Source organism: Salmo salar, chromosome 19 (genome assembly GCF_965601325.2).
Source record: "Salmo salar chromosome 19, fSalSal1, whole genome shotgun sequence".
In the NCBI taxonomy this organism is placed as follows: Eukaryota; Metazoa; Chordata; class Actinopteri; order Salmoniformes; family Salmonidae; genus Salmo; species Salmo salar.
The window spans coordinates 90,662,601-90,676,763 of NC_138309.1; the positions used below are offsets into that span (position 1 = coordinate 90,662,601).

At 44.2% G+C, this 14,163-nt stretch overlaps 1 protein-coding gene across 1 annotated transcript in view; it reads right to left on the reverse strand.

Moving 5' to 3' along the window:
* Nucleotides 1–6,783: 6,783 nt before the first annotated feature.
* The window catches only part of slc22a13b (solute carrier family 22 member 13b), a 63,464-nt gene continuing 56,084 nt past the window's right edge, over nucleotides 6,784–14,163 (reverse strand). The window contains exons 7-10 of the mRNA XM_045702862.2: nucleotides 13,869–14,083; nucleotides 12,213–12,321; nucleotides 7,538–7,747; nucleotides 6,784–7,130 (exon numbers count right to left, since the gene is read on the reverse strand). Of these exons, the coding sequence (XP_045558818.1) occupies nucleotides 7,049–7,130; nucleotides 7,538–7,747; nucleotides 12,213–12,321; nucleotides 13,869–14,083 (616 nt within the window). The 3' untranslated portion in view covers nucleotides 6,784–7,048. The remainder of the gene's footprint in view (nucleotides 7,131–7,537; nucleotides 7,748–12,212; nucleotides 12,322–13,868; nucleotides 14,084–14,163) is intronic.

Below are 14,163 nucleotides of genomic sequence, written 5' to 3' on the forward strand. Positions count from 1 at the left end.
TTCTCTAGTTCCACTGCCTATTATCTGTCCTGCTTATCAACAACAAACTGGACACACACACACACACACACACACACACACACACACACACACACACACACACACACACACACACACACACACACACACACACACACACACACACACACACACACACACACACACACACCTCTCCCTGAGGAGTTGTTCTTGCCAAAGCTACAACTGCAATAAGACTCAGATCTCCTTCTTTCCTCTTTCCAAATATAACAAAAACATGAGGTGAATTTCAGAGGCCATTCATTGTTTTCAGTCATTAAACATGAGGTGAATTTCAGAGGCCATTCATTGTTTTCAGTCATTAAACATGAGCCTTTCTCTAGTCCACAGTACAGCTGTTTGCCATGTAATAACCTACAGTTGAAGTCAGTAGTTTACATACACCTTAGCCAAATACATTTAAACTCAGTTTTTCACAATTCCTGACATTTAATCCTAGAAACAATGTCCTGTCTTAGGTCAGTTAGGATCCCCACTTTATTTTAAGAATGTGAAATGTCAGAATAATAGTAGAGAGAATGATTTATTTCAGCTTTTATTTCTTCCATCACATTCCCAGTGGGTCAGAAGTTTACACACACTCAATTAGTATTTGGAAGCATTGCCTTTAAATTGTTTAACTTGGGTCAAACGTTTCGGGTAGCCTTCCACAAGCTTCCCACAATAAGTTGGGTGAATTTTGTCCCATTCCTCCTGACAGAGCTGGTGTAACTGAGTCAGGTTTGTAGGCCTCCTTGCTCGCACACGCTTTTTCAGTTCTGCCCACACATTTTTTATGGGATTGAGGTCAGGGCTTTGTGATGGCCACTCCAATACCTTGACTTTGTTGTCCTTAAGCCATTTTGCCACAACTTTGGAAGTATGCTTGGGGTCATTGTCCATTTGGAAGATCCAATTGCGACCAAGCTTTAACTTCCTGAGTGATGTCTTGAGATGTTGCTTTAATATATCCACATAATTTTCCTCCCTCATGATGCCATCTATTTTGTTAAGTGTACCAGTCCCTCCAAAGCACCCCCACAACATGATGCTGCCACCCCCGTGCTTCATGGTTGGGATGGTGTTCTTCGGCTTGGAAGCCTCCCCCTTTTTCCTCCAAACATAATGATGGTCGTTATGGCCAAACAGTTCTATTTATGTTTCATCAGACCGGAGGACATTTCTCCAAAAAAGTACGATCTTTGTCCCCATGTGCAGTTGCAAACTGTAGTCTGGCTTTTTTATGGCGGTTTTGGAGCAGTGGCTTCTTCCTTGCTGAGCGGCCTTTCAGGTTATGTCGATATAGGACTCGTTTTACTGTGGATATAGATACCTTTGCATTTGTTTCCTCCATCTTCACAAGGGCCTTTGCTGTTGTTCTGGGATTGATTTGACCTTTTTCGCACCAAAGTACGTTCATCTCTAGGAGACAGAACGCGTCTCCTTCCTGAGTGGTATGACGGCTGCGTGGTCCCATGGTGTTTATACTTGCGTACTATTGTTTGTACAGATGAACTTGGTACCTTCAGGCGATTGGAAATTGCTCCCAAGGATGAACCAGACTTGTGGAGGTATACCATTTTTTTCTGAGGTCTTGGCTGATTTCTTTTGATTTTCCCTTCATGTCAAGCAAAGAGGCACTGAGTTTGAAGGTAGTCCTTGAAATACATCCACAGGTACACCTCCAAATTAGCCTATCAGAAGTTTCTAAAGCCATGACATCATTTTCTGGAATTTTCCAAGCTGTTTAAAGGCACAGTCAACTTAATGTATGTAAACTTCTGACCCACTGGAATTGTGATACAGTGAATTATAAGTGAAATAATCTGTCTTTAAACAATTATTGGAAAAATGACTTGTGTCATGCACAAAGTAGATGTCCTAACCGACTTGCCAAAACTATAGTTTGTTAACAAGACATGTGTGGAGTGGTTGAAAAGGGAGTTTTAATGACTCCAACCTAAGTGTATGTAAACTTCCGACTTCAACTGTATCTGGGGTTGCAAAATTACGGTAACTTAACACACTGTACTAACTCCCATCCCTGTCCCACCAGTTCTCTAAACAGGACATGTGTTCATCCGGCCTGAAACCAATTTATCCCATGGAGAAAGTTATGGCAGGAAAAATAATATTTCACTGTTTCTGCTGTTAGAAAAAGCTCAGGTGAGACAATGAGATCTGCTCACAGTGTTAACCAATTCAACTTATCGATCCTCCATTTTAGTTAGTCACCAAATCCTTGATGAATGTAAATTCACGCAGTCACTTGTCAAGTGGGAATCAAACTCTTATTAAAATGATTTTTACCGTAAAACTTTGTACGTAGAGTCTCAAACAGCCGCCTGGCCCTTTTAATAGCTGGTCAACGGGACAAATTTCAGCAAATAAACGCCTGATCTAAATAAATTGTTTACGAGGCTACCATGAATTATTTATGAGGTTTAATGTTTGATTTGTTACATTAAATAATTTGGTAATGAATCTGAATAAATATGGTTGTCATCAGTTTTTATCGTTACTGCGAAACCGCTTGTCATTGGCTGCTAACAGCTGAGAACCGCTTGTCATTGGCTGCTAACAGCTGAGAACCGCTTGTCATTGGCTGCTAACAGCTGAGAACCGCTTGTCATTGGCTGCTAACAGCTGAGAACCGCTTGTCATTGGCTGCTAACAGCTGAGAACCGCTTGCTAACTGTTTAAAAACAGTCAACAACTTCGGGACCACAGACCCCCAGAATATAACCGATCGCCATCTAGCGGTGAAAGTAGGAACTGCAGGGAATATAACCGATCGCCATCTAGCGGTGAAAGTAGGAACTGCAGGGAATATAACCGATCGCCATCTAGCGGTGAAAGTAGGAACTGCAGGGAATATAGAGGCTACGAAGACAATAGAAAGGTAAAACAAACCTTTGTTTCAGTCGACCCATTTCATTCGGATGAATTACATGAAAGCGTGGAAAAAGGCACAAGCGGGCTGACGATGTGTTCGTTCAATATGGCGGGATCTTTTTTTGTGTCTGTAACATTAATTATGCGAGAAATTGGGACGGAAATGTATTTATGCGCAAATATTGACATAATAAGCATAATGCAGAAGTCAACGTGGAGTTTATGAGATTAGATTAGATTATTAGATTAAATAAATGATGATAAACTTCACAGGGTGGTGAAAGTGCACAGTGATGATCTTGATGCTCCTTTTCAATAAATATCGAGGGTTTTAATCTGGTGACATGATGATCGATGCTTGGCTGCAATTTGACAAATACTAATAATATCGCTCTTATCCATAATAATCTCAACGTAGGTTGCCAATCTGCACTGTGTGTGTGAGCTGTTGGCTAGAGTGCAGGCACCAGACCAGAGTGGGCACATTTGCTATATAAACACCAAAGTTTTTGTAACAAATCCATAAGTGCACTTAAAAATGCGATGGAAACACATTTAACTTGTATTTTTCCATTCGGTACCTGGGAATTCAACAGCAAAAGGTATTTGTATATGCACAACATCACACCCAGCCTATTATCCGAAAAAAAATTCAGTTTGATGAAACACATCTCTGGTGGGAAAATGTGCATATTGTTTTATGCAGATATTAGAATATTTGCATTAAAATCGGTCTCCAATGGAAGCCTAGCTACAGTGTGTCAATGACAACACAGAGCAGGAAATGAAGACATTTATTACAATCCTGGACGTGAATTCTGAAATTAAACAATTAACTACGCAAATGAGCAAAAGATGTATGCATTAAGGAAATAGACGCAGTGGGTCTGTCTGAGTGATGTAGCATGAGCAGCTATGCTTTGCTGTAGCCGGGAGTTCAACAGGAAAGGGAACTACGACGAGGGCTTCGGCCACAACCAACACGAAGACCGCTGTCTGCAGAGAACCAATGAGACGCCGCGGTCTAGCTGGACCGACGTCACATAGAGCTCCTCGATTGGTGAGTTTAGTGACCACACAGACACATGACAACACAGACACGTGCAGATGTAAAGTGTTTTTATAGCATTTTCATTTCATTAAAGTAATGTAGTAACTGTATAAAGTCTGGACAATTTAGTTTTTATGGAAAACTAGTTAAACTGGGATGATTTGTGTGTTGTCAGCTGACATGAAGGTGACCATGACAACGCTGGATCACATCTTTGGAGTCACCTGGGTTATATGTACACCTGGGTTATGCACACCTGGGTTATGTACACCTGGGTTATGTACACCTGTACACCTGGGTTATGCACACCTGGGTTATATGTACACCTGGGTTATATGTACACCTGGGTTATGCACACCTGGGTTATGTACACCTGGGTTATGTACACCTGTACACCTGGGTTATGCACACCTGGGTTATGCACACCTGGGTTATATGTACACCTGGGTTATATGTACACCTGGGTTATATGTACACCTGGGTTATATGTACACCTGGGTTATGTACACCTGTACACCTGTGTTATGCACACCTGGGTTATGCACACCTGGGTTATGTACACCTGGGTTATGCACACCTGGGTTATATGCACACCTGGGTTATATGTACACCTGGGTTATATGCACACCTGGGTTATATGTACACCTGGGTTATGCACACCTGGGTTATGTACACCTGTACACCTGGGTTATGCACACCTGGGTTATGAACACCTGGGTTATATGTACACCTGGGTTATATGCACACCTGGGTTATATGTACACCTGGGTTATATGTACACACCTGGGTTATGCACACACCTGGGTTATGCACACACCTGGGTTATATGTACACCTGGGTTATGTACACCTGGGTTATATGTACACCTGGGTTATATGTACACCTGGGTTATATGTACACCTGGGTTATATGTACACCTGGGTTATGCACACCTTATACATACTGTATAGACTCGTGTTTAAGTCACTTGACTATAATCATCATCAGAGAACACTTTATAGAAGCAATTACAGACAAATATTATGAATGATTACTGAGAGAAACGGATGATCCCAAGCAGGACTCTCATTTCAGCTTTTTCATATCAGCAAAATTATTGTGATTTCATCTTTTTTCTATATCAAATCAAAAGTTTATTGGTCATGTACACAGTTTTCCAGATGTTATCGCAGGTGCAATGAAATACAGTCTACTGTAGCTCCAACAGTCTACTGTAGCTCCAACAGTCTACTGTAGCTCCAACAGTCTACTGTAGCTCCAACAGTCTACTGTAGCTCCAACAGTCTACTCCAACAGTCTACTGTAGATCCAACAGTCTACTGTAGATCCAACAGTCTACTGTAGCTCCAACAGTCTGCTCCAACAGTCTACTGTAGCTCCAACAGTCTACTGTAGCTCCAACAGTCTACTGTAGCTCCAACAGTCTACTCCAACAGTCTACTGTAGCTCCAACAGTCTGCTCCAACAGTCTACTGTAGCTCCAACAGTCTACTGTAGCTCCAACAGTCTACTGTAGCTCCAACAGTCTGCTCCAACAGTCTACTGTAGCTCCAACAGTCTACTGTAGCTCCAACAGTCTACTGTAGCTCCAACAGTCTGCTGTAGCTCCAACAGTCTGCTCCAACAGTCTACTGTAACTCCAACAGTCTATTGTAGCTCCAACAGTCTGCTCCAACAGTCTACTGTAGCTCCAACAGTCTACTGTAGCTCCAACAGTCTGGAGCTACAGTAGACTGTTGGAGCTACAGTAGACTGTTGGAGCAGATTTTTGGAACTGCAGTAGACTGTTGGAGCAGACTGTTGGATAAACAGTAGACAGTAGTCTACTGTAGCTCCAAAAATCTGCTCCAACAGTCTGCTCCAACAGTCTACTGCAGCTCCAACAGTCTACAGCAGCTCCAACAGTCTACAGCAGCTCCAACAGTAGACTGTAGCTCCAACATTCTGCTCCAGCTCCAACATTCTGCTCCAACAGTCTAATGTAGCTCCAACAGTCTACTGTAGCTCCAACAGCCTGCTCCAACAGTCTACTGTAGCTCCAACAGTCTACAGTAGCTCCAACAGTCTACTTCAGCTCCAACAGTCTACTGCAGCTCCAACAGTCTACTGCAGCTCCAACAGTCTTCTGTAGCTCCAACAGTCTACTGTAGCTCCAACAGTCTACTGCAGCTCCAACAGTCTGCTCCAACAGTCTACTGCAACTCCAACAGTCTACTGCAACTCCAACAGTCTACAGTAGCTCCAACAGTCTACAGCAGCTCCAACAGTAGACTGCAGCTCCAACAGTAGACTGTAGCTCCAACATTCTGCTCCAACAGTCTACAGTAGCTCCAACAGTCTACTGCAGCTCCAACAGTCTACTGCAGCTCCAACAGTCTGCTCCAACAGTCTACAGTAGCTCCAACAGTCTACTGCAGCTCCAACAGTCTACTGCAGCTCCAACAGCCTACTGCAGCTCCAACAGCCTACTGCAGCTCCAACAGCCTACTGCAGCTCCAACAGTCTGCTCCAACAGTCTACTGTAGCTCCAACAGTCTGCTCCAACAGTCTACTGTAGCTCCAACAGTCTACTGTAGCTCCAACAGTCTACTGTAGCGCCAACAGTCTGCTCCAACAGTCTACTGTAGCTCCAACAGTCTGCTCCAACAGTCTACTGTAGCGCCAACAGTCTACTGTAGCGCCAACAGTCTGCTCCAACAGTCTACTGTAGCTCCAACAATGCATCAATATATAGCAATACAATAACAATACACACATAATCCAAACGTAAAAAAATGTACGAAAACTATTTGGAACTGAAGCAGTGATTTATACAAACATATTTTATCATTTGTATTTTTATTTAGACATGTTCACCTATATCCAAATGTTTTTTGTGATATAAATAATGCATTTTATCATTCAATTAATATCAAATAAAGTTGTTTTGTTTACAAAATGTCTCTAAAACAATGTAGTTTTAGATCTGAATAACATTCAAATGTTTTGATTGGCCATTTAGTATATCTACCTGATACTGACAATAATCAAGACAATCACATACTCTATATAAAGCTCAAGATAATATAAAACAGTGATAATCATTTACATTTTTGTGATCATTGTTTCTTCTGTCTTATCTTCTACATGACTGAGTCCATTTTCAAGATTCAACTTCTCAGGAGTTCTAGAATCAAAAACAACAATTAAGCAATCTACTTGCAGAAATACACCTTTTTAAATACTTTATTACAGTGGAAATGCTAAATCTTGATATCAACACAGTTGAAATTACGACAATACAAGCACGCTGAACCAGACTGCTTTCACAGAGGTCTCAAAAACATAACATCCTTGCATCCATTCGCTCTCTTATCCATCCATCCATCCCATCCCTCCCTCCCTCCCTCCCTCCCTCCCTCCCTCCCTCCCTCCCTCCCTCCATTCCATCCATTCCATCCAATCCATCCCTCCCATCCATCCATCCATTCCATCCATCCATTCCATCCATCCATCCATCCATCCATTCCATCCATCCCTCCCTCCATCCATCCATCCATCCATCCATCCCCATCCCTCCAGAATGATACTCACACTGTGTCCTTCTCCTGTGGTTCTGTGTGGTCTTGTAGCTCAGTGTTGAGTGTCTCAGGCAGCATGAAGCAGAGGCCTCCTCCCAGGAAGGGCAGGATGCCATAGATCAACATAGGGATGGAATAGTGATACACCTCCAGCAGTCTAATCAGGGGGGCAAGGATGCCAGCCACACGGGCACACATGGAGTTCAGACCCACTCCGTTCTGTCTGCAAGACAACACACAGATCAGGAAGTTCAGACCCACTCCGTTCTGTCTGCAAGACAACACACAGATCAGGAAATTCAGACCCACTCCGTTCTGTCTGCAAGACAACACACAGATCAGGAAATTCAGACCCACTCCGTTCTGTCTGCAAGACAAGACACAGATCAGGAAATTCAGACCCACTCCGTTCTGTCTGCAAGACAACACACAGATCAGGAAGTTCAGACCCACTCTGTTCTGTCTGCAAGACAACACACAGATCAGGAAGTTCAGACCCACTCCGTTCTGTCAAAAAATCCAAGATGCTCTCCCCGGCCCGCTAGCTATCTGAATCGCCGTGTCTCCAGCTCGCCTAGCCCTGCTCAATATGCCTTAGCTAGCCCTTTTGTTCCACCCCCCGCACATGCTCTGGCTTAAATGGTGCCTCTAGAGACAAAGCCTCTCTCATCGTCACTCAATACCTAGGCTTACCTCCACTGTATTCACATCCTACCATACCCTTGTCTGTACATTATGCCTTGAATCTATTCTTCCGTGCCCAGAAATCTGCACCTTTTACTCTCTGTTCTGAACTCACTAGACGACCAGTTCTTATAGCCTTTAGCCGTACCCTTATCCTACTCCTCCTCTGGTGATGTAGAGGTTAATCCAGGCCCTGCAGCCCCCAGCACCACTCCCATTCCCCAGGTTCTTATAGCCTTTAGCCGTACCCTTATCCTACTCCTCCTCTGTTCCTCTGGTGATGTAGAGGTTAATCCAGGTCCTGCAGTGCCTAGCTCCACTCCCATTCCCCAGGCGCTCTCATTTGTTGACTTCTGTAACCGTAAAAGCCATGGTTTCATGCATGTTAATATTAGAAGCCTCCTCCCTAAGTTTGTTTTACTCACTGCTTTAGCACACTCCGCAAACCCGAATGTCCTAGTCGTGTCTGGATCCTGGCTTAGGAAGGCCACCAAAAATCCAGAAATTTCCATCCCTAACATTTTCCGACATGATAGAACTGACAGATGTTGCAATCTACTGCAGAGATATCCTGCAGAGTTCTGTCATACTATCCAGGTCTGTGCTCAAACAATTTGAGCTTCTACTTCTAAAAATCCACCTTTCCAGAAACAAGTCTCTCACTGTTGCCGCTTGTTATAGACCTCCCTCTGCCCCCAGCTGTTCCCAGGACACCATATGTGAATTGATTGCCACCCATCTATCTTCAGAGTTCGCACTGTTAGGTGACCTAAACAGGGACATGCATAACACACCGGCCATCCGACAATCTAAGCTAGATGCCCTCAATCTCACACAAATCATCAAGGAACCTACCAGGTACAATCCTAAATCTGTAACCATGGGCACCCTCTTAGATATCATCCTGACCAACTGCCCTCTAAATACACCTCTGCTGCCTTCAACCAGGATCTCAGCGATCACTGCCTCATTGCCTGCGTGCGTAATGGGTACACGGTCAAACTACCACCCCTCATCACTGTCAAACGCTCCCTAAAACACTTCAGCGAGCAGGCCTTTCTAATCGGCCTGGCCCGGGTATCCTGGAAGGATATTGACCTCATCCCGTCAGTAGAGGATGCCTGGTTATTTTTTTTAAATGCCTTCCTCACCATCACCACTTAAATAAGCATGCCACATTGAAGAAATTTAGAACCAGGAACAGATATAGCCCTTGGTTCACTCCAGACCTGACTGCCCTTGACCAGCACAAAAACATCCTGTGGCGTTCTGCATTAGCTTCGAATAGCTCCTGCAATATGCAACTTTTCAGGGAAGTTAGGAACCAATATACACAGGCAGTTAGGAAAGCTAAGGCTAGCTTTTTCAAACAGAAATGTTCATCCTGTAGCACTAATTCCAAAACGTTTTGAGACACTGTAAAGTCCATGGAGAATAAGAGCACCTCCTCCCAGCTGCCCACTGCACTGAGGATAGGAAACATTGTCACCACCGATAAATCTACGATTATCGATCATTTCAATACGCATTTTTCTATGGCTGGCCATGCTTTCCACCTGGCTACCCCTACCCCGGCCAACATCTCAGCACCCTGCAGCAACTTCCCCAAGCCCCTCCCCCCGCTTCTCCTTCATCCAAATCCAGACAGCTGATGTTCTGAAAGAGCTGCAAAATCTGGACCCCTACAAATCAGCTGGGCTAGACAATCTGGACCCTCTCTTATCTGCCGAAATTGTTGCAACCCCTATTACTAGCCTGTTCAACCTCTTTTGTATCACCTGAGATCCCCAAAGACTGGAAAGCTGCCACGGTCATCCCACTCTTCAAAAGGGGAAACACTCTAGACCCAAACTGTTATAGACCAATATCCATGCTGTCCTGCCTTTCTAAAGTCTTCGAATGCCAAGTTAATAAACAGATCACTGACTCTTTAAAATCCCACCGTACCTTCTCCACTATGCAATCTGGTTTCCAAGCTGGTCATGGGTGCACCTCAGCCACGCTCAAGGTCCTAAACGATATCATAACTGCCATAGATAAAACACAGTACTGTGCAGCCGTCTTCATCGACCTGGCCAAGGCTTTCGACTCTGTCAATCACCGCATTCTTATCGGCAGACTCAATAGCCTTGGTTTCTCAAATGATTGCCTCGCCTGGTTCACCAACTACTTCTCAGATAGAGTTCAGTGTGTCAAATCGGAGGGCCTGTTGTCCGGACCTCTGGCAGTCTCTATGGGGGTGCCACAGGGTTCAATTCTCGGGCCGACTCTCTTCTCTGTATACATCAATGATGTTGCTCTTGCTGCTGGTGATTCTCTGATCCACCTCTACGCAGACGACACCATTCTGTATACTTCTGGCCCCTCTTTGGACACTGTGTTAACTAACCTCCAGACGAGCTTCAATGCCATACTCTCCTTCCGTGGCCTCCAACTGCTCTTAAACGCAAGTAAAACTAAATGCATGCTATTCAATCGATCACTGCCCGCACCTGCTCACCCGTCCAGCATCACTACTCTGGACGGCTCTGACTTAGAATATATAGACAACTACAAATACCTGGGTGTCTGGTTAGACTGTAAACTCTCCTTCCACACTCACATTAAGCATCTCCAATCCAAAATTAAATCTAGAATCGGCTTCCTATTTCGCAACAAAGCCTCCTTCACTCATGCTGCCAAACATACCCTCGTAAAACTGACCATCCTACCGATCCTCGACTTCGGCGATGTCATTTACAAAATAGCCTCCAACACTCTACTCAACAAATTGGATGCAGTCTATCACAGTGCCATCTGTTTTGTCACCAAAGCCACTTATACTACCCACCACTGTGACCTGTATGCTCTCGTTGGCTGGCCCTCGCTTCATACTCGTCGCCAAACCCACTGGCTCCAGGTCATCTATAAGTATTTTCTAGGTAAAGCCCCACCTCATCTCAGCTCACTGGTCACCATAGCAGCACCCACCCGTAGCACGCGCTCCAGCAGGTATATCTCACTGGTCACCCCCAAAGCCAATTCCTCCTTTGGTCGTCTTTCCTTCCAGTTCTCTGCTGCCAATGACTGGAACGAACTGCAAAAATCTCTGAAGCTGGAGACTCATATCTCCCTCACTAGCTTTAAGCACCAGCTGTCAGAGCAGCTCACAGATCATTGCACCTGTACATAGCCCATCTGTAAATAGCCCATCCAACTACCTCATCCCCAGATTGTAACTTGTTTTTTGCACCCCAGTATCTCTACTTGCACATTCATCTTCTGCACATCTACCATTCCAGTGTTTAATTGCTATATTGTAATTACTTCGCCACCATGGCCTATTTATTGCCTTATCTTACCACATTTGCACTCACTGTATATAGACTTTTTGTTTTCTTTTGTTCTACTGTATTATTGACTATGTTTTGTTTATTCCATGTGTAACTCTGTGTTGTTGTTTGTGTCGAATTGCTTTGCTTTATCTTGGCCAGGTCGCAGTTGCAAATGAGAACTTGTTCTCAACTAGCCTACCTGGTTAAATAAAGGTGAAATAAAATTAAAAAAATTATCCAGCTATGCCCATATTATCCAGCTATGCCCATGTTATCCAGCTATGCCCATGTTATCCAGCTATGCCCATGTTATCCAGCTATGCCCATGTTATCCAGCTATGCCCATGTTATCCAGCTATGCTGGAGGTTTTTTTTCCAGCCAATGTGTTTTAGCAGTATGAACATCTCACCTCACTATGGTGGGATAATGCTCAGCTGTAATGAACATACCTCACTACGGTGGGATAATGCTCAGCTGTAATGAACATACCTCACTACAGTGGAATAGAGCTCAGCTGTAATGAGCATACCTCACTACGGTGGGATAGAGCTCAGCTGTAATGAACATACCTCACTATAGTGGAATAGAGCTCAGCTGTAATGAACATACCTCACTACAGTGGAATAGAGCTCAGCTGTAATGAACATACCTCACTACAGTGGAATAATGCTCAGCTGTAATGAACATACCTCACTACAGTGGGATAGAGCTCAGCTGTGTAAACATAGATGATGGTGAAGGAGGCAGCCAGGGCAAATTTCCCCAACACGGCTATGACTGTCGTCACTACCGGCATGTCTGAGGGAGGAGAAACAATCAGACAGAGAATCTGTTAAACGGGTTGAATAACACAAAGTGTTTAAAGGTGCTTAAGAATTAAAACTGGCACATCACTTTTTTTAAATAACAGTGTTGAGTGTCAAAAGTGTTTAGAAAAATGACACTTAAATCTAGAATCTTTAATTGGTGAAACAGTCGTTTGTGATGTTACAAGAAATAAGTAAATAACAGCGTGTTTTACTTCCTCAGACATCACGATAGAACAGCAGAATATGTACCGCTGTGGACGCTCCTCTACTCCGTTAATCAGAATATGTACCGCTGTGGACGCTCCTCTACTCCGTTAATCAGAATATGTACCGCTGTGGACGCTCCTCTACTCCGTTAATCAGAATATGTACCGCTGCCGGATGCTCCTCTACTCCATTAATCAGAATATGTACCGCTGCCGGATGCTCCTCTACTCCGTTAATCAGAATATGTACCGCTGTGGACCCTCTAAAACGTTAATCAGAATATGTACCGCTGTGGACGCTCCTCTACTCCGTTTATCAGAATATGTACCGCTGTGGACGCTCCTCTACTCCGTTAATCAGAATATGTACCGCTGTGGACGCTCCTCTACTCTGTTAATCAGAATATGTACCGCTGTGGACGCTCCTCTACTCTGTTAATCAGAATATGTACCGCTGCCGGACGCTCCTCTACTCCGTTAATCAGAATATGTACCGCTGCCGGATTCTCCTCTACTACGTTAATCAGAATATGTACCGCTGTGGACGCTCCTCTACTCTGTTAATCAGAATATGTACCGCTGCCGGACGCTCCTCTAAAACGTTTATCAGAATATGTACCGCTGCCGGACGCTCCTCTACTCCGTTAATCAGAATATGTACCGCTGCCGGACGCTCCTCTACTCCGTTAATCAGAATATGTACCGCTGCCGGACGCCCCTCTACTCCGTTAATCAGAATATGTACCGCTGCCGGATTCTCCTCTACTACGTTAATCAGAATATGTACCGCTGTGGACGCTCCTCTACTCTGTTAATCAGAATATGTACCGCTGTGGACGCTCCTCTACTCCATTAATCAGAATATGTACCGCTGCCGGATGCTCCTCTAAAACGTTTATCAGAATATGTACCGCTGCCGGATGCTCCTCTACTCTGTTTATCAGAATATGTACCGCTGCCGGATGCTCCTCTAAAACGTTAATCAGAATATGTACCGCTGCCGGACGCTTCTCTACTCTGTTAATCAGAATATGTACCGCTGCCGGACGCTTCTCTACTCTGTTAATCAGAATATGTACCGCTGTGGACGCTCCTCTACTCTGTTAATCAGAATATGTACCGCTGTGGACGGCCCTCTACTCCGTTTATCAGAAAATGTACCGCTGTGGACGCTCCTCTACTCCGTTTATCAACAAAAGTGCTGGAGGAAAAGAGTGGTGCTGTTTCAACAAACGTGGATTCCATCTTCAAGTGTTAAAACAACCTTAATAATGTAAAAAGTGTTAAAATAACAGCATAAAAATCTACTTTCATAAAATACTAATTTTACCATCTGGAACAGCTAGAAGAACAAGACAGGCTGTGCCTCCAAAGAACAGGGCGATGGCCTGACAGATCCTCCGTCCAAAGTGTTCTATGAGGGGCAGGGAACCCAGCCGGGCAGGGAGCTCAGCAATACCAAAGATCAGCTGGGTGAGATAGATGTCCAGACCAAAGTTACCCACGTTTAGACTCACCCCATAGTACACCAGACTGGTTACAAACCTGAGAGCGAGAGAGAGCAAGAGAAAGTGAGAGAGACCAAAACATCCAATTGGCTATACTTAAACATCATCCTCAGCTCT